The 27,827-nt window shown below is 38.4% G+C and overlaps 1 protein-coding gene across 4 annotated transcripts; it reads left to right on the top strand.

Moving 5' to 3' along the window:
• The first annotated feature begins 684 nt into the window (after positions 1-684).
• On the top strand, positions 685-27,827 carry CPSF6 (cleavage and polyadenylation specific factor 6). Of its 4 annotated transcripts, none has more exons than XM_030237734.2 (11): positions 685-845; positions 11,384-11,593; positions 12,746-12,849; positions 13,585-13,730; positions 14,368-14,541; positions 15,658-16,162; positions 17,365-17,457; positions 18,448-18,563; positions 18,902-19,055; positions 19,641-19,835; positions 27,415-27,827. In XM_030237734.2, exons 1-10 carry the CDS (start codon positions 786-788, stop codon positions 19,828-19,830), a joined length of 1,752 nt encoding a protein of 583 aa, XP_030093594.1. In that variant the 5' UTR covers positions 685-785; the 3' UTR covers positions 19,831-19,835; positions 27,415-27,827. The 4 variants fall into 4 exon arrangements, with proteins under 4 accessions (XP_030093594.1, XP_030093595.1, XP_030093596.1 ...); XM_030237735.2 differs by having other exon boundaries at positions 19,644-19,835; XM_030237736.2 differs by lacking the exon at positions 17,365-17,457.

The raw sequence follows: 27,827 nt of genomic DNA on the forward strand, positions 1-27,827 counted from the left end.
TCATATACCAGGAGATGCTGTTTCTAAAAATCACCTGGAGCTTAAACACGGATCCGGGTAACAGAACGTTCATTCAAAATTAATTTGAAGCTGTCTTGCAACTCTAACAGTTCTGAATGCACAACAAAAACAAATAAACAAACAAAAAAACCTAACACCGACAAAAAGAACACCGCTTGATCTGACACTAATTCTCTTCACTTTGTGATGTTAAAAAGAGGGCTCTGCAGCAGCACCGTATAGCCCTGGCTAACTACAGTTCAGCGTGTGCTTTTTGGTTTTTTTTTGGTTTTTTTTTTTTTTTTTTTTTTTTTTTTTTTTTTTTTTTTTTTTGTGTGTGTGTGTGTGTGTGTTTGTCTGTGTGTGTGTGTGTTCTTTCCGCACATTTTACTGCGCTCCGGAGCTCAGCGCGCCCCTGCTCTGAAGGCGCAGCACGGTGCTCATTTTTCAGCTGATAATTTCGGTCCTTGGCTGTTGAGCCCCCAGCGCGCTGCGACTTTGTGCGGCACACGAGCCGGCGCCCCGCACACCGACACGGACCTTACCGCCCGGTACGGTACGGGACAGCCCGGCCGGGCCAGGCAGGGCCGGCCCGAGTCGTGAGGCGGCCCCGGCGGGAGGGGAGCGCCAGGGGCGGGGCGGGAGGAGCTGCCCGCTGCCCGCCGCCGGCGGAAGCCCCGCCGCGCTGCCGCGGAAGTGACGCCGCGCTCCGCCTCCCCGCTCCCTCCCCCTCCCGGCGGCGGCTCGGGAGCCGGGCGCGGCTGGCGGCGGCCCCGGGTGGGATCATGGCGGACGGCGTGGACCACATCGACATCTACGCCGATGTGGGCGAGGAGTTCAACCAGGTACGCGCGGCCGGCGGGCGCGGCCTCTCCGCTGCGCTTCCCTCCCTCGCCCGCCTTCGTAGCCGCGCCGCCTGCCGGGCCCTCAGCGCGGCGGCCGCGCCGCCGCCATTGTTCGGGCGCTCCCGCCGCCGCCGAGCGCGGGGCTGCGCGGGGCCGGGGCGGGCGCGGCCTCACGCCCGGGCCGCGGGTGCCGGCGGCGGGCCCGGCTGGGCGGAGAGCGCGCCTGGCGCTGAGAGGCGGCTGCTGCCGATGGGCTGGACGCGCCGGGGCGAGAGCCTTCCTTCCTTCGTTCCCTCGCTTTTTCTGTTCTTACCGGCCTTCCTCCCTCTGCCTTCCCTTCTCAGGGGCCGCTCCAGAGGGCTCTCCCGCGCCGGCTCGGCGGACGGGACCCTCCCGGATGCGGCGGGGAGAGCGGCCCCTTCCCGCCTGCGGTGGAGGGGAAGCGCTGCCATTGTTCGCAGATGAATCAAAAAGCCGCCGAGCGGTGGCTGTTTCTCGGCCGCACTTTGCGGGGGAGGCGGAACTAGTGCGGCTTTATTCTGCTGCACTGGAGAAAGTATCCAGCTTTTTATATTTTCTTTTTTTGTTGTTTGTTTGTTTTTCTTGCTCGTTATTATCTCCCATTTTAAAAAGTGGCGCAAGCCTTTTTTAGAGGACGAATTAATATTTTGTTGAGGAAATATAGGTGAAATAAACAATTTCATTGGATTATAAGTAGTCCGCTTTTCTAGGGTGTTTTTTTTTTTTTACCCCTCATCTTTACCAAATAGCTGTGTGTCAGCTTTTCCTACTGAAACGCGATGATTGTATCAGTTTTGCATGCCATCTGTCCTGTTAGCGAGTGCTGCACTTCTCCAGGTTGAGTTGCCCCAGATTGCTTTGTTCCTGCCCCAGAGCATAAATAATCGGGAACCAGTGCATTTTTACGCACTCAAGGGGCCCAGCTGTATGCTCTACAGAGAACTGGGAAATAAGTAATGGCTCTGGAATTCACAGGTAGTATGTAACTTTCTCAGCAACTTGTAGCTTTCTCAGCAGACTATTTCTTCAGATATCGCTTAATACAGTAATTCTAAGTATTAATAATTTCATAAAGGTATACTATGAAACAATGCCATACTAAAAGGAGATGATGAAAAGCACTGATTTGCTCTTAGTCTGTCTGCATGTGAAGGTTTCTGCCTTACAGCTGAAGACCCATTACATGAATTTAAACAGGAATGAACCCTAGGACAGACATCATTCTTCAGCAGAAGAGTACGTTTTTTGAGATTCTGTGAGAGCTTGGATTTGGTTTAATCGATTCTAGATAAAACTGATAACAAAGCAGATTTTTCAGGGGAAAAAACCTTGCTTGAATCTGGTATTATTTGTGTAAATTCATGTGTGCAGAAGCCCTCAGAGTAGAATAGTTATGTGCTGTAAGTATAGTGTAAAGAGATAGTGCCGGAACAGAAGTGATGGAGATGATCTGTTTCACTTACACGGTCCTGGTCTACTCAGGTCTCAGGTCATCATTACTGTTGATATTCTCTATAACCGTGGTGGTATGAGTGAAGAGAGTCTTGTGATAATTTAGTTTTGCTTAATCCAGCAGGCAGGGAGCCCTTTTGCTTTTTTCACTGTATTCACCCCAGTTGATTCCCTCTCTGGTTTGCAGTTCTGCAGTCTGTTGTTCCAGTTCATAAATCTTGCAAAATATAGAGCAGAAAGGTGAGAAGAGGCTAGTGCCCTTTTTCCATCAGCTTGAATTTGAGGGGTTTGTTTGTTTTAGGGGGTTTTCTTCTCTGTTTTTGTCTGTGTCACACACCCCCAAAAACTGCTGTTTGTTCTTTTCCAAATTTCATTTTTGTGACTTTCTATTTAAAGTAGTTTTGTTGAACTCAAGAGGAGCAAGTCTTGAGACAATATAAAAGTTATACTGTGAGAGATTGATGCTTCTGCACTTTGCCATTTCCTTCTGTCATATATGAAGGAAGGCAAGTTTTATTAATTACTGCCTCTTAATTCTGGCATCATTGAGAAGAGGTGCATAGAAATTTTTATTCATGAAGTTCTGTTCCTGATTTGAAGCTTTAAATGGATAAGATGGAACATAATTCTGTGGCTGTGTGAAAATGACAATTAAAAAAATGCTTTAGGGAGAAAGTGATTTTCATTATTAATTTGGTTATGTAGAGAGCATTTTACAAACACCATATTTGTAAAATAAACTGTCTTTATCTGTTAAATGAACTTGTTTTTTGATTTTGTTGCTCTACAGGAATGCAACTTAGTAATATTTTTAACATTGGAGTATAGAAACCCTTTCCACTGGTTTTGGCAGTAACAGGGACTGAAGAATGTACTGTGGAGCTTGCTGTTCTTATGTATGCTGTACATAACTGTATTTATACCCAAGCTGGGACAAGACTTATGTTTGCATCTGGAGTTAACCCTTCATTTGGGACTTGTGACTGGGTTAACTTCCCTTGGTTGTTTTGTCTTGTTCTACACCTCAAGGTACTCATCCTTGAGGCTATTCTGGGATTTTTTAAATGCCTTTTTTCCAAGTAGGTGGAGAAAAAGATTCTGCTTGATTAGTGCTAAATGAGACATAGGTTATAAAGGTGAAAAAGACCACAGAGCCATGGGTTTACAAGCTGGCTAAGATGGATGACAGCTATAAACTGTCTTGGGTTGTATTTAGTGTTGGTTGCAACGAGCTGACTAACTTATATTGGATGTTTTGGGTGAAAATGCATTTTTCCTATTCTACTGAAGCTCATTGTCTGTCATTGTTGCCTCTTACTCTTTTATTAACTTATTGTTCATCAAAATATTATTTTTTGTCCTTGGGCTAACAGCTTTAGTCAATTTGGCTCTGACTGATTAAATTTTTGTTTAAATTGTGGTTTCTTTTTTTCCTCTTTTTCTTTGAGAACTTGGTTGAGTAATTTTTCATTTTTTTCTTCTAAGCTGAATTCCCCATCCAGCAGTCTTATCTATTTATTTAAAGTCTCATCTTGAGATGACAGCCTCATAAATGTAGTACTTCCTGCATGCATTGCTTGTGCCCTGTTAGAAATAGGTATTGCATGGACCATTTTATCTTAAACATCTCCCTACATGTTACACATCTTGCTCTTCAGGAGAGGGAGATCTGTGATGCTTGTTAGAACTGTTACCTGTGTACAAATAGCTGGGGATGCATTCTCTCAAGGGCAGAAGACCCTCAGTAAGTTTGGGGTGCTTTAGTAAATATTAGGGTGTGGTTTTAGACACAAAAGCCTAGGATATTGGTGTGTGGTACAGAGATAATAAGGAGCTTGTGTAGGAGGCCACTTTGGGTCTAACTTGAGGCTGCCTGCCAGTTTGGCCAACAAACTGGGTTGCTTTTTTATGGTCATGAAAATTTGACCATGTGTTATCAAGTTCCCGGATGCTCTGATCAGCTTTGCATTTTCATGCTTGGAGGGTTTTTTCCACATGTCCTCATGCATGTAGTTAAACAGTAAAAACTCTTATTGTACACGTGTAAAAGTCTTTCTGATCAGGAAAAGGATGCAAAAGAATTTAGGCATATCATATTATAATGCTGTGGAAAAAGTGCTTGCTTGTTTATACTCATAGTGAGTAAACTTGGGTAGTTGCATTGTGGATATGTCTAAACACGCCTGTAGTGTTCTATTTTGATATTTAAATGCTAACAAATTAGGGATGAAAGACTTTCCCTCTGTATTTTGTAACAGGATAATTGATTTAGATGGAATAAGCAGTTAAGAGGTTAATTATCTGAAAACTACCATGTCTTAGGAATGTGTTAGTTACTGTCTTCAGATCTGTAACACAAAGGAAATTTTTTGTGTGTGTGATAAATAACAAAAGCTAGCATTTAGTGGCCAGTTAAAGCCAGTTATTAAGAACAGCCTTTATATCAGAAAGACAGGTGTCTTATCATGCGAGGGGATGGCCACATTGTGGTATAATAAATTTCTACTCACTAGGGCTGTACTGGTCAGAAAAAGCATAAGCTGGCAGACCTGCATGTGTTATAAAATATGTGATGATGGCATGTGCATTTTGTCAGTTCTGCTGAAAGGGGCCTTGGGAAGACATAACTTCTGTATATTGGTAAATATCAAACTGCAGAAAAACTTCAGACCTTCTTATCTAGCACCTTTTCACTTTGTTTTCATGTGAACAGTGATACTACATATGTTTATTTTGTATTTTTGACTACTTGTGAATGTTAGTTATTCTTTGTAACTCTGTAATTAATCTGTAATTTTTAGTTACAAGGGATCAGGCTGCTTAAATTTTAGTGCTGTGCCGTTTTTAGGGCCAAGAGCATTTGGGCCTGTAGAAGAAACATGAATCCTGTGGTCTAACAAACTTGTCCTCTTCTGCCATAGGCAGTTTGCTATCTTAAAACTATCAAAGACTGCTTTTTTTGTTAATGTTCCAATTTGTATGTTCAGACAGTTAATCAAGACCAGAAAGATTTTTGTTTATTGTTTAACTTGTTATTCTTCAAGACCTACAAATTTATTTTTATTTAAATGAGGATAATAACATGTTTTTAGAGTTTTTAACCACAAATATGGTAACATGAGTGAAAAAGCAGTAAGGGGGGAAGCTGGATAATTTAGTTGTTTGTTTTTTGGGTTTTTTTTTCCCAGAAGCAACAGTAAATATTTTTCATGAAACTTTATATACTTTGTTGATTTTTAAAATGTGTTTTTGGAGGTGTAAGTTAGTGTTAACTCTTGAATTGGACAAAGTTCTGCAGAAAAAGCAAGTCTAACAGAGGTATGGACAGCTTAAAGAAATTTTACATAACAACAAAAGCCATTTCCAAACCAGCACTTTTAAAGGAAGTAAGTGGTTTCCTGCAGCTCAGAGGACCACTAAGTTACAAATAAGAAATAACATGTTAAGGTTGTCCCTTCTGGATGTGAAATTCATTGTGTTCATGGCTTTCATATGGGAATGTTTTACTCAATACCACCTATTAGCACAGAATGTAATTTCAGTCCTGATTTTATCATGAAGTATTTCAGACTGTGGTCTAGTTAAAACATAGACTTTGGAAATGCATTGCTGTCTGATTTGGTTTTAGAGGGGGCCAGAACAGCAGTGCTCACTTTGTTTCTTAGCATGTTTATCTGCAAGATAATGAGTTACAGTAATTGAGAAGAAATAATTTCTCTTCATGCTTGATATCCTCCTTGTAACTAAGGAAGTTGGAAGAAGTCAAAACTGGTTCCAGATACAGGCAGAGCATTTGTTTAAATAGCTGAGACTAGAGAACTAACATTTCCTGTACCATTTTTCCTCTTCTGCATCTGAAAAGGAAGGGTGCTTCTAGGTAAGTTTCCACAGAACACGTAGTATGAAGGAGAAAAGGTTGTTGGATCTTGTGCAGCATCCACCAGGACAGCTCTCTTCCATTTACACTTGGAGTTGCTGGTTCAGATCATTGTTAATCATCAAAGCACACACCTTGCTGACAGATTGGTAACTGAATGAATTCCATACTGGATGCAAAACCAGCACGATGTGAGAAGAAAGTCTAGTGAACAGCATCAGGTTGTCTCTTGTGTCTTTATTTATTTAAATTAGGATGCTTGTGCTATTGGGCCTGCCCTGCCCCCCTCTCAATTACATGCAAACTCTGCTGCAAACTCCTTAATAATTCTCTCTCTCCATTGATGGAGACCTGAAAGCCTGTGTGATACAATCTGTTTGTTTCAGGGGAGTTTCTTGTTGCAGCAGAGTTGTGGACTGCTGTGCACTCTGGTGTTTTGGCAATGTTGACCTCAGAGGGATAGGTTAGTGTACATACATCTGCTGTAAGTTTGGTAACTGTGCTTTTGCATCTGTCTACCAAGACTAAATTCTACTTCCCTGAAGTCATCATTCATATATGTAGATGACTAGAGTTACTGTACATTTAGCAGAGGATTTCCTTAATTGCCTTGTGACATCAACCTTAATCTAGCTGTGAGATGGCATGTTTAGGCCTGTCTCAGGCAGTTCTGTGTACCTGATTTCATTAGCTATGATGATAGGAGGAATCAAACTGAGAACTGGATAGACTAGGTGAAATATGAAACCCTTAATTTAGTTGTGATAAGCTTACCTTTAGAGAGCTATTTTTCTGTTGAAGTTTATTGGGACAATGCAGTTTACTGAGGATTAAATGTACTTGATTGACTATGCCAAAATTCTGTTTACCTGTTGTTTTTTTTTAATTATATTATCTGTTTTAGTTACACTTTCCCTGTATGAGCAGTAGTTGATAGTATTTTTATATTTTCAAGACAGCGGATCTTCTGATCATGGTTATAGATATCTTGAGTTTACAGCAAATATTTCCATGTCTGTAGCCTATGTTTTGTGGAGTCCAGCTTGGTTATCTCTAGCTGCCGTGTATGGTACCTTGAACTATTCTGTCTAGGATGCTTCTGTGAGTTTCTGGATACAAATTCGTAGAGAATGTTGAAATATCTCTGATACCAAAACCTGGGGGAGGCAGTTTCTGTTCTGGAGCAAGGTATGAGAGCACAGGGATCTGGGGGGAGTTGGCTCAGAGGGGCAATTGCTGCTTGTGGATGGACTGGGCATTGGTCAGCAGGTGGTGAGCATCAGTGGTTATGCATGACTTCGACTGCCTTGTGCATTATTTCATCTCTTTTTGTTGTCTTCTTTTTCCTCATTGCCATTATTCTTTTTAAATTTTACTTTATTTTAATTATTAAACTGTTCTAGTCTCAACCCACAGGTTTTACCTTTTCACAGATTCGCTTCCCTGGTTCCACAGGGTTTGGGGTGAGCAAATGCCTGTGTGGTTCTTAGTTACCAGCTGGAGTTAAAGCACAATAGCCCTTTTTTGATCACCCATCATGGGGCTTGACAGGTTGAGCAAACAACAAATCTGACCAGAACATGCTAGAACAAAATTGCATTAAGCATTTGTTAATTAGTTTAATAGTTGTTGGACACAGTGTTGATTTTATGCTCTCAACTCTCCAGCAGTTGTTCTGCTTGTTCTCACAGCTCCATCATTTAACTCTTTACTTCCAGTGTGTGCTTCCTATGGTGCTGTTTTTCACCTTTGGGAACTGGTCTAAGGTTGTTGTGTTGTGTTTTAACATAAGCAGTCTGGTCTAGTGGAAGATATTCCTGCCCACAGCAGGGGACTTGTAACTAGATGATTTTTAAGGTTTCTTCTAACCCAAGGCATTTGATGATCCTGTGAGTACTGGCATATGATAAAACAGAATTGCTGGTTGTGAAAGTAATCTGTTACTTGTACTCAGCTCTGCTGTCATCTTTGTACTTTGTGAGTGATCTATTGTAAACTGTTAATGATTACACCTTTTACCTTTCATCCTCTGAGAGTTAACCTGTGGAGGAGACATGATCCTGCATATTCCTCTTCTCTCCCAGGCTAATGACAGTAGCTCTTGAACATTTGGATATCCTTGGGGTGTTGAAACATGGCCATATTGCCAGGAATAGTGATTGTGTTCCAGGTCTTGTTTAGGGTTAGACAACTATTTGCAGCTACTCAAACCCTGTGACAGGCACTGTGTCTACTTAGGCCTTTGTGGCAGGTGCTGCAGGTGCTCATACACTTGTGATGGGTGATACAGCTGACCCAGAGCAGCAGCCCCTGCTGGTATCAGTCACCCCTTCTCACCAGAAGAAATGGACACAAGAGAGCTTGTTTAGGAAAGGAGAACAAAGCAGGGCCATCACAAGAGCAGGAGGAAGAGGCAGAACAAGAGGGAACCACTCAATCCCTATCCCTGAGAGAGCTGTGGGTTATGCAAAAAGATTTCAGCCATCACCCAGGTGAGCAGGTGATCAGCTGGTGTTGCCCAGCATCCAGTCTGACTGCTTGGATGCTGGGGAACAGGGGTAGGAGCCTGGAATGAGAGGGTAGGGAACCAAGCAGCTGGGATCACCTTGTAAGGAAGGGGACATTGACAAGGTGATTAGGAAAGGGCCTCAGCCTTTGGGAGGTGACTCCTGTGGAGTGTGAAGGAAAGGGATCCCTTCAAGGAAGATGTTCTGTGTCACCCAGGGCCACCACAGAGGTATCCAGTACCTTTGTTATGACCTAGACAGTGTGCAGTCACTCACAGACCCAGAAGAATTCCAGTGCATGTGACCCTTGGGCAGAAACTTGTCCGAGCATGCCATTTTCATATGCTGGATTTGCAGGAGTGTGTGGATCCTGTGGCCTGGCCCGTCAGCACACAAGAGCGGAAGGCTCTAGTGCACAGGTTACCCCAGTTCTATCCAGCTCTGCAGGGGCAGAACCTATTTCTGTTCCTGGAGAGAGAGGGGGAACCCAACAGCTGACTAAACTGGAGGCTGAAGTGAGCCTGACCAGGAATGTGTGGCAGAAGCATCCTCTGTGTCTGGCCCGAAGGTTCTCTGCATCTCTGGCATAAACTGCTGTAGGAGAGGGTATTTCAAGGACCTTAAAGGTAGGTGTTCAGTACCACTGCCTTGGAGGTGGAGGAAGTTAAGCAGCTGCCTGCCTTGCCTGTTCTCTCAGAGGACACTTCTGTTGGGCTTGCTGAAGGTCAGAGAACAGGTGCTGGTCACTACCATGGCGTTGCACCAGCAGCAGCATTGCACCAACCGACTTCATGATTCCCATTTCACAAGCTGATTTATCAACTGGAGAATCAAGCAGTGATCAGCAGGACCATATGGCCAGTGTGAAAGTATAATGGAGAACCACAGTGAACTGTGGTGGCCTGAATGAAGTCACTCTGTGGCTGAGTGCTGCCGTACTGGATATGCTGGAACTCCAATATGAGCTGCAGTCAAAAACTGCCAAGTGGTTTGCCACAACTGACATTGCTAATGTGTTTCAATAGCTTTGACAGGCCACAATTTACTTCCACTTAAAGGAATTCCAGTAGACCTGGAATCCAGCGCCCCAGGGGTAGAAACACAGCGCTGCCAATTCTATGCACAGATCCAGACTGCATTGGAGCAGGGTGAAGCTCTGAATCACTGGCAATACATTGATAGTACCATCATGTGGGCCCATACAGCAGCAGAAGTTTTTGAGAAAGGGAAGAAAATAGTCCAAATTATTCCAAAAGCTGATTTTACCATAAAACATCGTAAGGTCAAAGGACCTGCATGGGATACTGAGTTTTTAGGAATGAAATGGCAAGATGGATGTCATCAGATATCAATGGATGTGATCCACAAAACAACAGCATTATCTCCACCAACTAGTAAGAAACAAACACAAGCTTTCTTAGGTGTTGTGGGTTTTTGGAGATCCACATATTCCAGATTGCAGTCTAATAGTAAACCCTCTCTATCAAATGATGTGTAAGAAGAATGATTTCAAATGAGGCCCTGAGCAACAACAAGCTTTTGAACAAATTAAATGGGACATAGTACATGCAGCAGCCCCCAGGGCAGTCTGCACAGGGCAAGATGTAAAAATGTGCTCTATACTGCAGCTAGAGCAAATGGCTCTACTTGCAGTGTCTGGGAGAAAGCACCAAGAGAGACTCCAGGCCATCTCCAGCCCTTTGTTATGGAGCTGGGGAGACAGAGTATCTGAGGTCTCCTGTACTGCTGCTGAAAGAGATACTGGAGTCTAATCAAGGAGCTGCTTTGGAAGTGTTTGGTGGTGAAGCAAAGCTCCTCCAGCTCCCCAATGACTGCCAGTGCAGCGCTTTATGTTCAAAGGGAGTGTCTTCTCTCTACATGATGCAGCTGGTGCTACATGAAATAAGTGGGTTGCAGTGACTATATAATGAGCTCAAATAGCAAATCTCAGTTGCCCAAGAATCTTGGAAATGATCATGGACTGTCTAAAAGACAAAGATTTCAGAATGTCACCAGAGGAGGAGATAAAACATGCTAAGGGCACCCCATTATATAATAAACTACCAGAAAATGAGATGCAGTATACCTAGTTTATTGATGGGTCCTACTGTATTATAGGAAAGCATCAGATGGAAGAGCGCCATGCCCAGTACATTAACTTGTGGGAGTTGGCTGGAAGAGGCTGATCACTGCTCAGGGACAGGCAGTTTATTTTATTTCAGTTTTGAAACTGTTCTTATTCCACAAGTTTTACCTTTTTCTGATTTTTCTCATCTGTCCCATGGAGTGTTTGGGGAGGGAGAAGTGAGTGAGCAACTGTGTGGTACTTAGTTGCAATCTGCGATTAAAGCATGACACTTCTGCATTCTAACGTATACAATCCTGGGATTAGGGTTTGTGGATTTTTTGATTTCTGCTTATATTTCAAGGGCAAAAGTATTGGAATGGAAAACAGTGGCCAGAAGTATTTTTTTCCACATAAACTTAGAATGTAATAGGTGTCATAAGAATTCTATATGTTTTGATGTGGAGGAAACTGGTGCTTAGCTTTTCAACAGGAATGTTGTGTAGGTGGTTGATCAGACTCACTGTCTGTGGAACATGGCAATTATCACAACTTTTGCTTCAATAAGTTTTAAGAGTAATATTAATTATAATCAAGATGTCTTTTTTTATTTTAGGAGGCTGAATATGGTGGGCATGATCAAATTGATTTATATGATGATGTAATTTCTCCATCTGCAAATAATGGAGATGCTCCAGAGGATCGCGATTACATGGATTCTCTTCCGCCATCTGTTGGGGATGATGTAGGTAAAGGAGCTGCACCAAATGTTGTCTATACATATACTGGAAAGAGAATTGCCTTGTACATTGGAAATCTCACTTGGGTAAGTATCTTACTGCTGTTTAGTTGTAGACAGGAATTTTAATTATGGATGTAACTACTTATAAAATTTTTTGCTTTAAATTGTTTTATATAAAATATTATGTGTATCAAAACCCAGTTCTTTTGTTGTTGGCTTGATTTTCTTCAATTTTCATTTGTGGTTGTGGGATCATTTTTCTTTTTACCTGAAATTCAGAGAGCCTGTCATGATGTCTTAAAAATCAAGAAAGTCTTCAGTAAATATAAATTTAAGAGTTTCTGTCATGGTTTACGTGTTATGAAAGGATATTTGTGCTACTATGTTCTTAAGGTTTTCAGAGAACCAAATGAAAGAAGAAAACAAGTTTAAACTGTTAAATACTTCATGCCTGTAAACTCTTCAAAGTTACTAAACAAGCCAAGTTTTTAGTAAACTCATGCTGAAGGTTTTAGTTTAAAAGGAGGTTGCTCTGGGATTTTCTTGCAATTACTTTTCACATTTTTCCAGGGTCTTTTCCATCGGCAGTGACTCTTTCAGCATAACTGTTTTCAGGTATTTGTCTTGAGGCTTATTTCTCTGTCCAAGAAGCACAGATTTATGATAACTCACTGAACTGTAGTTACCCTTAGGAAAATTACTTTTATTAGCATGAAAGTATTTTAAAATCAATTGCAGTAAAGCAAACAGTGCAAGAACTGGTCAGTGCTGAATTAAGTTGAGCTTTTATCTGTTACATGAAATCAAGTTCTTCAGGGCCCACATATGCAAAATTCTATTTTAAAGGATAAATTAATTTTTTTTTTTAAATTTCTGATAATTTCTTACTGTGGGTGTTTTTTTCATTAGTTATTACAGTACTTCAGGAGCTAATAGGTAAGTAAAGGACCTAACTGTTGACTTAAGTTGTCCCATTTTGAAGTACATGAATGGAGTCAGTAAAATGTGTGTGAATTAGCTGAACTAATTGTTGAATTGTAAAACGAAAATGACTACTCCAAAAATCAGAATATATTGACAGCCTGAATAAAATATTCTTCTAGATCAACTTCGCAGACACACACACGCACACACACACACACACACACACACTCAAAAATCCGTGGAAAATTTAGTTGCCCTTTGCCTGGTGTTTTAGATAAGCTCTTATAGTTAAATATTAAAAATATTTTTCAGTGGACAACAGATGAAGACTTAACTGAAGCAGTTCATTCACTGGGGGTAAATGACATTTTGGAGATAAAATTTTTTGAAAATCGTGCTAATGGCCAGTCTAAAGGGTAAGAACTTGTTTTTTTCTATATGTGGACTAAAGTTTGGGAGAGGAAGAAGTTCTCGATTTTCATAATTGTCAATCTTTGAACTGCTCATCTTAGCTTATTGATCCAGAAATGATTTGGCATATAATTTCATACTAATGACTTAAGTTTCAGGTATAATTTTTTTGTGATGGTACTGTGTTTCTCATTATTTTGTGAGTTGAAGCTTATTGGTGATCTTCATATAAGACTATTTCTAGATTTTTAGTTGGTGTGGTGGTGATGTTTGTTTTTCTTCAGTGTAAATGCTGTTCCCCCAGCCTTCATTATTAAATCTTTCTTTACATCTTTATTTTCTGTTTAAAGTTAGTGCTTGAGCCCATTTTTCACTGACAACCTAAATTTCACTGATGAATGTGCCTTTCTGTCTCTTTGGCAGCATGAGCACAGTGTATGAGTGTACGCTTAATAATTTCATCATATGAATTCATTATGTAGTCCGTTGATACTCCGCCAAAAAGCTCCCTTTCTTGGGATAAATTTTGATGCATCCTGTACCTGCTGTTTTGTTTCCTTCTTTTATGTCCTAGGATAAGTTATTTTATCTGTTCTGAAAGCTGGACTAAGACCTGTGAGACCTTGTTGGTGTCTAGTTGTCAAGTATTCTTTTGCTTACTGTGTGTAATCTTTTTCATGAGATGTCAGGATGTCAGAAAATGAACAAATTGTGGTGTAACTGTTTTTGTTTCCTTTCAGGTTTGCCCTTGTGGGTGTGGGATCGGAAGCATCCTCCAAAAAGCTGATGGATTTGTTGCCTAAAAGAGAATTGCATGGGCAGAATCCTGTTGTAACTCCGTGTAATAAACAGTTTCTGAGTCAATTTGAAATGCAGTCAAGGAAAAGTAAGCTTTTCTTAAGTGCTGTCTTGGAAAAGCAGAAAAAGTAGAATGGCAGGTTGTTTGATCAGCATCTTGTAATTTCTTCGCAGTTTAAAATAGCTATAAAATACTTAGAGTCCAGGTGAATGAACTTCTATCTTTGTTTAAAGAAATCACTTCATACACTGAAGAGCTGCTGCATTCGGAAAGAAGGTTGCAGCTTTGTGCAGCTCTTGTCTTAACAGCTGTGGATGCTTTCTCAATTTCCTGTGGATGTAATTTTAAAAAAAAAGGCACAAGAGCATTTAGGAATTTAACATTTGTAGACAAACTGGACTAAATTCTAATGTGTGGACAGTCTGTATTTGTGATAGAATGGGGAAGAGAGGTTCCGTGTCGTACTTCAGCACCATGTCTTGTGTTTCTTGGTGTGGTGTCAGGCTTCATGGAAGGAAGGACTGGCAGTCTCTCCAGATTCTTTTCCTTTAGTATGAGGCATAGTATTTTAGCAAAGAATATTTTCCTTCCTGAATGCATTGGGTTTGGGTACGGGGAGCAAGTTGGTGCTCATAAGGTCACGCTTTAGCACTGCATAAAACTTTAGATCAAGACTTCAACCTGTTTTGATCTATGTAGTGACACTTTTGCTTTGCCATTGCAGCCACACAGTCTGGTCAGATGTCTGGGGAAGGTAAAGCTGGTCCCCCAGGAGGAAGCTCACGAGCAGCATTTCCACCTAGCAACAGAGGTCGGGGCCGTTTTCCAGGTGCCATTCCAGGTGGAGACAGATTCCCTGGACCAGCAGGGCCAGGAGGGCCACCACCACCTTTCCCAGGTAAAATTATGCATATATGGAGTTCCAGTCTTACAAGTGTTTCAATGTGGCATACTTATTTGGGAAATGATAAAGATCAAGGCACTTCAGTAATGAGCCATAAACAGTGTTCACAGCTAGATTGTAGGACTTGATTGTTCATTTGTTGATTTTCACAGGAAATTGGACCTAGTAAATCTGGTAGCAAGGCAAGAGCTTGTTTAGATACATTATTTATACTATATCAGTGTGCATATTTAAGTATCAAAAAATTAAAATAGATCATGTTAGCAAGCAGATTTAGCTTTAGTGTAGTGTGGTTGAGATTTTCAGATTTGCTATATGTGCTGAGAATTACATGTGTTGAGGAGTGTAAAGTAACTAATTTCCTTATTGTAGTACAAGTTTGCATGTGATCAGAAATTCAGTTTTGATTCATGCCTACTGACTGATCAGTTAGTAGGCACTTAAAACACCAGAAATTTGAAGAGGAGGTCTTCATGTTTAGTTAGGTGTCTGAAATAGAAGAAATATGTTGAATAGTTAGTTTTGCACTGCAGTGAAGTTCTTCTTTCAGCTGACATATTTTTTAGTAAATGTCATTCAGTAATAGATTGTCTACCAACAGTCCAAGGGACATAGTCAAATTGAAAAAACCAGTTGAGAATCTAAAGGAATGTTTGGATACTGCATTTACATTACTTTATCCAATACAGCGTCTCTCATATTTTTAATATATGTTTTATCTTAAGCCCCATATGAACGACTAGCTGCAGTAAGATGTACGGTTTTCTAGCTTTTGTAATCTTCTTGTGGGTTTTGGGAACAACAGCAGGTGATAAAGTGATTTGAGGAGGAGGGTTGTCAGTGTTCAAGATAATGTTGTTCTTTTTAGATATCTCTAGATATCTAGTATCAATAGATACAGATAAGTTAAAAACTTTCTAAGCTACTGGACCCAAAGCAGGAACATACGTGTCTTGTACATGTTGCACAGTGTTAAGGGAGGGAGGGTTGGTTTCTTTTTTGTCATTGTTTTTTTGGAATAAAAAACTGAAGAATTTTAAAGAATTTTATTTCTTTGTATTTATTCACTCAATTTTGTTTGTTGTTTTTCTTTGTTTGTTTTCATTTTAGCTGGACAAACTCCCCCACGTCCACCCTTAGGTCCTCCTGGCCCACCAGGCCCACCAGGCCCTCCACCACCTGGTCAGGTCCTCCCACCTCCATTAGCTGGACCTCCTAATCGTGGTGATCGTCCACCACCACCAGTTCTGTTTCCAGGACAGCCTTTTGGTCAGCCTCCACTTGGGCCTCTTCCTCCAGGCCCTCCACCACCAGTTCCAGGCTATGGGCCACCACCAGGTCCACCACCACCTCAGCAGGGTCCACCTCCACCTCCGGGTCCATTTCCCCCTCGTCCACCTGGCCCTCTAGGGCCACCCCTGACTCTTGCTCCTCCTCCACATCTCCCTGGGCCACCGCCAGGTGCTCCACCACCGGCACCACATGTGAATCCAGCTTTCTTCCCCCCACCTGCCAATAGTGGCATACCCACTTCAGACAGCCGTGGCCCACCTCCGACAGATCCGTATGGCCGACCTCCACCGTATGACAGAGGTGACTATGGGCCACCTGGAAGGTGAGTTCTTTTTGTCTAATATGTTTGGGTAGCAGATTTTACTCCTTTTATTGGAAACATTTGATTTTTTTCCCTATTAATGCAAATGTTAGGAACAGTTAGAAGTAGGGCCAGAAAGGATCCCACTGATCTTGTAGTTTGCCCCTTTTAACTTCTCCAAGGGATTAAATCTGAGAAACATATTTGCAGCAGGAGGAAAATCCTGAAGTGCAACACCAGTAATCTCACTTCCCTTTTCAGCTCTGAACTCTTTGTCTTCGCTGTATTTGGCAGTGTCATCATTCCATGTGTTCTACATGTGAACTTATATATCATTTCTTATGCAGCAGCTTCTGGTTGTGCTTCTGCCTTAACTTGAAATTCTGACTTTTACCTGTATCATGGTGCTTTGGAGGCTGCCTTTTAAGAATGCTCTGGAGTTTTCTTTTTTGAATATGTGCATATGTTGAGGTCATACCATTTTCATCTTTCAGCAGTGTTGCTTGTCCCTTTTTTCTTCAGGATTTAATTAGAATCTAGTGTTTGTCTTAAAAGCCAGGTGTGAATTTACTGCAAGACTTTTACCTTCCTTTCCTATCAAGATGTTTCTGCTCATTTGGTGCAATCTTGCTGTGTTTGTAGCAGTTGCTTTTCCTGTGGTTAATCCTATCTGTGACAGAGTTCTTAAGTCCCTGACTTGACTTGCCAAGTTTTTCACATCTTGTTTGAAACATCTTTTTCATCTGTGATTTCAAGCATCTCTGTCTTGCTGCTGTTTCTTGATTTTCACCATACTTGTATTTGTCAAGAATTTTGGCATAAATTGTAAGAGATGATTTTACATAGTTAGATTTGAATTTTTCAGTAGTTTACTGCTAACATGAGACACACTTTTCTGGCTTAAAATGTTTCCTGCAAAGATACTGTGATTTGATTCTTTTTTTACTACAAAGTTTAAAACCCCCCAAGCATTTGTGTACATGTGATGTTTCATACAAAAAAACCTATAGAAATTCAAGCGTTTGGCTTAATTGCCTGAAATATAAGACTATAAGGTGTTGGGTGTTTTTGATGGACTAAATCAAGGTTGTCTGCAGTTTATAGAATGTCTGGGGAGGGAAGGAGTGGGAATAGGACAGTATAACTTACTGTCCAGTATTTTCATTATAATGTTGAAGCTATCATCCATAACTATTTAAATTGTCATTAATTATATATCATAGGCGTTTCACTGGAAATAACATGTCCATAAGAGAAAAATTACATATTCCATTCTATGGGAGGCACACGAAAAATAATACTCAAAACTCAGGGAGGTATGAATTTTTAGACATTTCCTCTTATGCTAAACTGGCTATAGGATCTTGTTCCACTTCTTGCAATTAAGAGGATAGCATTGCTTATTATTCTGCATTTTCTTTCTACCAGAAGAACTAACACTGTTCTAGAAATATCAAGCAGTGGGCCAGTTTGACAGTCTCAGCATTTATCTCTTAACACATTTCTCCAAATTTTCTATGTGACACAGAGACTGGCTAATAGGACACTGCAAAACTTTTGGGAAAATTTAGGTTTACTTCTGTTACTTTGCAAACCCTGCATAGGTAGCTGATAATTGAAGTGTAATGAGTACAAGGATTCTGCTTTATTGCTTCCTCCTTACTGTGACTAGTAGGGAGATTAAATTGGAGTACCTTGAACTTGACCAGAAATTAAAAAAAAAAAAATTGCTGTAAAATGCTGACATATCATTCAGAAAATTGAGTGTTTTAAAGATGATAACTATATTTGTTTTTCAAAAGTTACAGCATTCTGGTCTTAGTTAAGATCTGGGAAACAGGATCATATAGTTCTGATTCCAATACTGTTATGAAAATTTTCTCTAATTTTGCTCAAAGCTGCATTGCCTATGTACATGTATTTCCACATCCATTCAGTTGGGAATATCTATTTATGTACCTTCAAGGATTTTATGAAAATTGTAAATATTTGTCAAGCACAATATTAAGTGCTGCTGAATGTTTGAAATAGATGGGATGAACAAAAAGAAAATCTATTTATACAGCAATGTCTTAATTGTTTCTTTGGGGTTTTTTGTTTGGTTGGTTTGTTGGGGTTTTTTGGGTTTTTTTTTAAGCTTTCAGGATTTTGTATTGTAACGATGGTCCTTAACAAAAAACAAACCCAGATCCTGCTTTCTTTTCTGTTTGTCAATGCTTAAAGTTGCAAACTTGGATTGTTGAAATTGCAATGATAGCTTCTGAAGTTCTCCTTAACCTTTTAAATACTAGTTTTATTGCTTGCAGAGAAATGGATGCTGCGAGGACACCTTTAAGTGAAGCAGAATTTGAAGAAATCATGAATAGAAATAGGGCAATCTCAAGCAGTGCCATTTCAAGAGCTGTATCAGATGCCAGTGCTGGTTAGTAAAACTCAATTAATGTGTTTGTTATTCTACCCAACTGAAAAGAATTTATAGGTTTTTTTTAAAATTAGGAATCTTAAAGGCCTGAAGCTGCATTTTCGTCAGAGAGTGCTGAATTTAGATACAACTTATGACTGCTTTTGTACTGTGCTTCAGTTAGTTTTTAAGAAAACCTTCTGAGTACTGATCTGGACAGTATTTTAATATTTGGTGCTACATTAAATTGTTTAGATGGCTGTTTAAGAGAAGATACTCAAAATGGTAATACTGTTACAGATAAAAATCTGTGGTTTAATTTGCATGATTTTCTGATCCTGATCTTAAATAATTTTCAGGGGACTATGGAAGTGCTATAGAGACCTTGGTAACTGCGATTTCCTTAATCAAACAGTCCAAAGTATCTGCAGATGATCGCTGCAAAGTACTCATTAGCTCTCTTCAGGACTGCCTTCATGGAATTGAGTCTAAGTCTTATGGTTCTGGATCCAGGTAAAACTTTCCTCTTCCATCTCCTCTTACTTAAAAAAGAGGTGTGGTGCAGGACTAGTTTACAGAGCAGAAACTAAGGCTTCTAAGAAGTCAGTGATTTGCTGAGTTGCACAGGAGATATGTGAAGGAACCAAATAAGCCTTTCCTGTACCTAGGAAAGCTGCCTTTTAATTAACGCTCTTTTCAAAATTGATCTGACTAGCTTCAATTTAACTCTTAGTTTTATTTAGTGGTTTTGGCCCATATTTTCTGTATGCAGATTAGCAGCTGTGTTGTAGTGATTGTTTGATATGTGATTATTTCCCCCAGCTGATTTCAGTCATCCTCCATTCTGAGTATGTACTTTGACTTTTCCTTGCTACATTAGAAAGTGGGAGCCCTTTACTACCTGTAACTGAGTTCTTAGCCACCACTGTTTGTACCAGGCATCTTTAATGTTAGATACAAAAACATACCTGCATCACAATGAACACGTCTTTCCCTCATACCTATTTTCAATCAAATTCATACTCATAAGCAGAATATAAAACAGGCATGGGGATGGCAAGTATTTTGAAGAAAAGTTAATGAAGTAATTTCTTTTAGAAGACGTGAGCGATCCAGAGAGAGGGACCACAGTAGGTCACGAGAAAAAAGTAGGCGGCACAAATCACGTAGTAGAGACCGTCACGATGACTATTACCGGGAAAGGAGCCGTGAGAGAGAGAGGCACCGCGATCGTGACAGAGATCGGGACAGAGAACGAGACAGAGAGAGAGAATATCGTCACCGTTAAAGAAGGTGAGCATTTCTTTTGTCGTCTTGAACTTCACTGACTTACTAAAAGTAACCACTCTAGGTTTGAGATTATTTATACCGCTCATGTCTGTATTTAAATGATCCTGCAGTATGTACTGAATCACTTTCTTCTTGCAGCACCTGACGTGAACATAGGTAAGTAACAGGTAATTAACCTGTCTTGGGAGGGAGCAAGTATTTCTGCAATTATCTTCTACATTCTGCATGCCATTTCTCTTATTTTGGCTGATAATAGCATTCCCAGTTTTTATGAAATGTGATTGAACCACTTCTTAACAAGGCAGTAAGTCACACTGTTCTCTTTGTAGTCTTGAAAGATTATATGAATTTTACAGTTTTATTCTTAATTGTATTTAAAAATACTAATTTTGTATTTTAAATTATACTTCTGTAAAGACTGTAGCATTTAGCCCTTCATAGATTGTGTGTGGATTATTTCAATGTCCATACATTTATTGTCCTTGCACAGGTATGGTGGTGATTTTGTGGGATTTGTTGTTTTGTTTTGTGTTGCTTTTGTTTTATTTTTTCCCGGTGAGTTTTAGTAAAATTCAGGAAATATAACCAGATTTTGCTCTTTATTTTATGAAATGTGATCTGTCAGTATCTTCTGCCTTCTAGCTAAATCAAGGTATTAACCTTCAGTAAAATTTATTACCAGTTGCTGCCCACCACCCCAATTTTTCAGTCTGTCGCCCTTCTGGTAGTAAAGTAATTTTCTGAAGACTAGTAAACAAATATGTAACACTAGAATTGATTCTTTTCTGGTTGTTCACAAACTAACATGCTCTTTTATTTCATGTATCTGAAGTCTTGTATGCATCAAATGTCTAGACAGCTAGAGTAGCACCCTAAACAATGATTTTTTTCAATGCACTGCTTTAAAACACATAGAAATTTTGACATTATATGATGTACCATTTTTAGGGTTGATTCCTAATTCCCATGATTCCTTATATTTGACAGTTGAAAAAAACCAACCTACCTAGTAGTGACTCTCTAGTGATCTTCTTCTTGTAAGAACTTCCACTACATCTGCACTGAAATTGTAGCTTGCAGACGTGCCTGTCTGCCCAGCTTCCATTTCTTACATTTAACTTCAGATTTAGTTTCCAGATTTGCGTGTGTTTTTAATTCGTGGGAGTTCATTTATAGATGTTACAGAGCAAAACTTACAAAAGTCAAATAAAATGTAGTATAGTCCTAAGTGAAATACAGTTCTGTATGTGTTAAATGTTAGTTTTTCAGTCAGGCTTTTTGTGTCACTGCCACTCCTCTGGGAGAGAACAAATTATGACAATAAATGCTCTAGTGTGTTGAGAATTAAGTGGGATGTTGTCTCAGGTTCATATACTGGCAGGGGACTCAAAAAGAAATTACAGACCTAGAGAAGGGGAGTCTAGGGCTTAAATAGGAAGGTGAAACATGGCAGCTGAAATAAAGTTGGCAGTATATTTTTGTTAGTGCTACTTTTTGCCATTAAAAATGGATTGGTAGAAATATTTCTGTAATTTAGTAAAAATATCAACTCTGGTTCTTAATTGTAAAATAAGAGAATGTAAAAATACAGATATAACAAAAGTAAATGTAATTTCTTTTGTTGAACTGGGTTTTTACCTTCTATAATAGCTGCATATTTTTGATGTTTGCAAATAGTTGTTACTAATAGAGGTATAACCATTGAGCTGAGTAATAGATACATTTCCAGGGTGTTTTCCTTCTGGTGGAGATGAGCAAACCATACTAAAAATGGTTAATAGCCTGGAATAAATGATTTTTTTTTTAAACCCTTGGCATAGTTTACGAATCTAGCTTTGATTTTTGTGTATTTAGTGTTATGCACGTAAATACAGATTTGCTGTGCCAAGTACAGATTTCCTACTCTCTTACCCCAAGAATATATGTCAAACAGCATTAGGTTGCATTTTATAATTTCTGAACCACAATTTGCACTCAGGCTGTGATTTCAGTTTCAGTTCAGGTGGGTTTTATATTTGCAAGATCCTTCAGCTTTGTTGTGTGCTGGGGTTTCCCTTTTCTTTCAAAAGGGGGACTTGGTAACATTCCCCTGTGCAAAGAAAATAGGTCCTAAGAACTTGATTTAAATGGCAAATTTAGTATACTACGTGTAAATTAAAGCATTTGGTATTTTTTTAAGTGAAGTTGTAAACAGTTTGTCTTGTTGCTGTCTTAATGAAGAAGAGCTTTATTGTAGTTTTGTTTTTATATATTTATACAGACGCACACATATAAAAGAAATTATCTCCTGGTTTGTATGTTTCATTTTCACTAAGATGTATGTTCCCATACATTTTTTGTTTCATTTTTTACATTGAATAATATTCATAAACTGATTTAACACTCAGTCATTTAATAAGTATCAACAGTGCTGAAATGAGTTATTCCCCATATTACTGTGTTTTGGCAGAAAACATAAAGTTGCCTCTGTGCCTGCACCCTATGAATGGCACCTTTATTTCTCCTTATTGTGTACCTATAGTCATGACTGTGATACTGTACTGGCATTTTTTCCAAAGTGTTGCACGTCTAGTTCAGAAGGATTCTAAGGGTCCATTGTGAAAACTTTTGTGAACAGTGAAATTCTGTTTGTTCTGTATTACATTTATAGAGATGGGTTAAATTGGAATAACTTAAAAAATATGTTTATAACAGCAAAACTAAAAAGTTTAGTTGTACCATATCAGGTATTTACACTTCTGTTTGTACACTTCACGATTTCAAATCAAATTGTTGCAAGATTTTTGTGCCTTCACTTGAATAAGACTTCATGTACATTTAACAACCCATTCTCCTGAATTACTAAAAACTGAATGCTTCCTTGGAACATCTTGCCTTTGCTCATGGAAAGCAAATATAAATATAAGAGATATTATTTTTGTAAGATAAGATAAATATAAGAGATATTATTTTTGTAAGCAAATATAAATATAAGAGATATTATTTTATTCCATTCTTAATGGAATTAAGACAAGCGTCTAACCTGTATAAATCAAAAAAACTGAGAACCCAATAGAATGATATTTAGAAGAATTAATGTGTACAAACAGAATAGTAATGTAACTTCACCAGCATGAGTCCTGACTTGTTAGGCAGAATTTTTTTTTAACTGAGAATAAATAATGTATTTCTAGCTGATACATTGTCCCAATCTTAATCTGTCTGAATTTCTATAACTGCTGAATGTTAAGTTTTTCATTTTATGTTTTTGTTACTGGGTTGATTGATTATTTTATTTAAACTGGATTTGGATTGAATTGCAAAGACAAAAACACAACATTGTAACAGTTGATATGTATGTAGACTTTGTACTCCATATTTCATGTTTATTCTCTGATTTTTCTGCTCTCAAACCACTGTAAGCAAAATAATTTGAAGTCTGAGGCTCATATGCTTCTTCAAAAACTGCTCTCAGATCACTCTGAAATTACCTTCAGCTTTAGAGTGATTCAAGAAGTAACATGGTTGGAATTTTTTTTGTCAGTAGGAGGGGAAATGGTACTGATGGCTTAAATAGTATTCATTATATTTTTGCTTCTCTAAGTTGGAATGGTCCTGTAACTGTGCTAATAACCACTTAAACATAAAGGGAAGTGTGAAATTAGCCTTTTAAGAAAACTTGGAATGAGTTGGCAAATGCTTGCTTTCAATAAGCTTTTTTAATAATAAGCTTCTAGTTAATGTTAAGTGAATCATGTATTAACATTGTTCAAGACCTGCGTATATATACCTGTCTAGAATTATATCAGGTCTTAGTCTTAAGCTATTAATAATATTGTTTACCTAATCTTTTTTTTAACTGTGTTTTATCTGGGGCTAGTTCTATTCTGCTGTATTTAGTATTCACCAGAGAAATAATGCTTTGTGCATCTGATTCAGTATTTGCAATCCAGCATAGCATGAATAGAGGCAAGCAGTGCCACTGGTTTATGTACTTCTTAAAATCTGTTTTAACGATTACTCTGGTGCTTTGCAGAAGCATAGAGTTTGTTTCTCAATGTTCAGTGATAAATCTAATTTTCTTGAAGGTGAAACAAGGATTTAAAAAATGAACAGAATATCTTATGCTATTTATTTTCAAATTAATAACTTCTATTACTTTTTTCCCATAACTATGTTTCTGTAATTTTACTGATTTCTGAGGTGTCTGTAGACACACTTACATTTTTTTTATTCCTCATACCCTGGGCTTCTTTATTTGTGAATTCATTAGTTTTGACAAATTTGATCTGCGTGAAAAGTTCCCCAAGAAACTTCTAGGCATATGAAATACAGAAGTGAAAATGTTGGTTTGAATCAGTGTTCTTCAAAGAATGAAAAATATTCACTTTTTTACTTTTGCTCATTGTGGTTTGAGAACTAAGATTTCTTTTTACCAAAAAAAAAAAAAAAAAAAAAAAACCCACAAAAACAAAAGGAGACACATGAGAGATCTTAATTTTTGTTTACCTGTGGCAGCTTGATCTATCTTTTGTCGCTCCCTCGTATATGAATGTGAAAAATACTTGCCAATAATTAATATCTTTTCTATCTTTTAAACTTGTAAACTAAAGACTGAATTTTCTGAACACACCTCTCTGTTCATCAGTTAGTTCTGATGAATAGACAGGCTGGGATAATAGAAGAAAGATACCTGACGAATTAGGTTAGTTTAGGAGGATTTTTCCCCCATGTAAAATTAGTTATATACAGTCATGAAATGGTTGTTGTGTTGATCTTAAATAATACACTAAGACTGAACAAAGACAGCAGGTAAGTACGCTCATAATAGGAGGGGGGAAGAGGGAGCAAATGTGAGAAGATGCTAGTGCTGATAAAATAGTCTCTTCATGTATAATGAACAGAACCACACTGAGTATCTGTGCTTACATGCTGAAAGACAAATAGAAAGTCAAGCTTGAAATTCCTTCTTTCTCACTATGTTACAGCTAAAGCATCAGAATATTTGGGGTATTTTGTGATGTTATGGAATGTAGGTTAAATTAAAAAGAAATTTTTGGCTTTTAAGCTGGTACTTTCTGTGGGATTTTTGGTTTGTATATTTCTTTTTCTTCATGTATAGAATAAAATAAAGGAGAATTACATGAAGTAATTCATAGGAGCGTCTAGGATATAATAACAAATGTATCTTGTGCATTTTACTGAAATGTGAACATGTGAGATTGAAATTCAATCTCTGAAAATAATCTACTATAATAAAACTTGATGGGTGTATGTATATACAGCTTTAAAATGCTGTAGAATTTTCAAAATTCTAAAGGCTGTTTAAAGCTTTTATGTGAATATTTGGATAATTGGAATCAAAGGGAAAAATTAGAGCTGCTATTGCAAGATGCTTTTGATATATATATATATATAAGAAATCTACTGGGGTTTTGTTGTAAGAATGTGTTTTTGTGGGTAAAAAAGTGCTCAAGTTGCATCTTGCATAAATATACAAGTGTTTGATTACTCAAGTTCTGGGATTTCATTTGTGAAATGTTCTGGCATAAACCCCTAACTTTTAAACGACAAAATTTCTATTCAACACCTAAGACTGAAATTTGGGTAGAGTTGGTAAATTTTGGTAGAAATGCTGAGAAACTGATTGCTGTCTGGTGTTAAATTGTACAAATCTAACATGTGCTTGGGACAGATAGCTTTTGTATGAGCTTGAGGCAGATGGAAAAATGCCAAGAAACACTGACTAGAGATTTAATTTTTTAAAAAGTTTTTTTGTTTCTTCAATATTCTACTTGCTTGTAGAATACTGAAAAAGACTGAGCACAAAGGTATAATCCATACAGATTTATTTCTTTTTTGGAGCCACAAGGGTTTCCAGTTTTGCCAAGATATAGTGGCAGAATACTTGGAACTGAAATGTATACTACTTTGGATTTTAGTTGGTCTTGTTTTTAAAAATAAAGGCTCAGTGTGATGCTGACCATCTTAAGAACCCTATACCAAAAAGCATTAATCCTGAATTCACTTTATTGTGCATTCTTTAGAGTTCCTGTAGATCCATAAGTACCTTTACATATATAGCAAGTTATTCCCAGGAACTGAAGCTTTCTTATCGTAGTATTACATCATATATAGGGCACTTTGGATCTGCTAATTGTTGCCATAGACATAATCAAGATCCATAATTCTGGCTGCAGAACTGTGTGATGAGAGCAGCAAATTCTGATGTGCAGTCTCACAGCTGTCAAGTACTGACTTTCTCCACTAGAAAACTGAGATTCTCTCCTGTCTGTTTGTGCTAACTTAGCTCACATTTCCAAACATGTTTTTCTTGTGGAGGTAGCACCTTGTCACTTTGCTCCTACTTAATTTCAGAAGTACATAACTCCCCTGGAAACACTGGCCTCTGGGGAAGGAACTTCCCCAAAAGTAGTTGTTGATGCATTCAGGACCTGGGAACAAAATCTGTGAATAAGAGAAGACATTTCACTTATTGATTTGGATTAGTTTATGTGCTTACTATAGTGTATAGGATATACTTGGTTATACTTTGGAATTTTTTGAAGTCATTGTTAACAGTCATTTTGAGGAAATGAAGAAAAATTGCGTACTTAGTTTTCCCAGCTTTGAAAGTATTGTACTAATAGAAGAATATTTGACAGCTGTGTACTGTTGCACGTTCATGAAATTGCTTCTCTAAATGCCTTGGTTTTCAAATGAATAATTTAATGTGTTGGGTTTTTAAAAGAACTTGATTGAAGCTATTTTGAAATTATTGAGTGTTGAAATTGTGAATTATTAATGAAATTAAGATAGCTAATTGTTTTGTAATGGAATTGAACTGAAATCCAGTGTATGAAATTATACTATCCCAAGTATTTTGTGAACTCTTACAGTAATTAAATTTGAATTGTGTGGTTCCCCGATTTGCCAAAATAGATGAGAACAGGAAGTAGTGCTTGGGGTTTTCTCAAGGGCAAGTAGGTGAGGAAACCTGCAAATCTACATTGTATTAATTGAAAAGTGGGTTCTTGTGCATAATTGCAAGTGTGTATTTTCAGATGTGAACCACATCCAGCTTGCCACTGGTCTTTTGAAGTACTGGTGTCAGATTCTGTGTGCTTTTAAATGTTACTGAGCTGTGAGCCATCCACTTCATTATATAATCAATTAATTACTTAAATGTCAAACCATCTTAAAACTTATGTAAGTAGGCAGGTAAAAATGTAAAAATCTAATTGTGGTAAAATTACTTTAAATTCTTGTTGAGTTACTCTTGCAGAATGCATACTTTAGGAAGCATTCTATATCAATTTGGCAGTCAGTCACAGAAGCAGTAGTTATTTCTTTATCATCAGTACTTTCTTTAAGTGTGAAGTTTATATTCCTTCAGCTTTGTTGTACAACAACATTAATCTTGTTTTCTAATACAGTAATTAAACATAACTTCAAATGAGTAGCTACTGCTTCTGGGTGTTTTATGTTAGTTAACATCATGGTGAAGTAGATGCACGATTTGTGTATGTATAGATAAGCCAACAATTTTCTGTGTGTTTTGGGGACTAGCAAAATCTACATCACAAATTTTGACACATTACAGCTGAAGGAAGAGGAACAGCATGCAAGACAAGATACATTCTTCAAGGAAAGATGCTTGTCCAGCAGTTTGCTTCATGTGATTGAACTGAGCCTGTAAGGATTCATGGATAATATGAACAGGAATAGATCTGAATAAAGCAAATCTGCATACATGGTAACCAGTAGCTCTTTTACTTTTTTATGTTGCTTAACTGTTTTATTTGAGGGAAACCTGTGTGATTTAAACCTTATAGCTTTTGCAACTTTATTACTGGTTATATACATTTGGCAATTATAATGTGCAAGCAATTGAAAAAAGTCAAGTAAATGCTTGTTTTTATAGTAGTTTGTTCATGTTAAACTGTTCATATAATGTCTGTACACAGCACCACTGATTACAGTAGATGTAGTGTTGTAATAAACTGTTTAATGGGG

This window comes from Serinus canaria, chromosome 1A (genome assembly GCF_022539315.1).
Source record: "Serinus canaria isolate serCan28SL12 chromosome 1A, serCan2020, whole genome shotgun sequence".
Lineage (NCBI taxonomy): Eukaryota > Metazoa > Chordata > Aves > Passeriformes > Fringillidae > Serinus > Serinus canaria.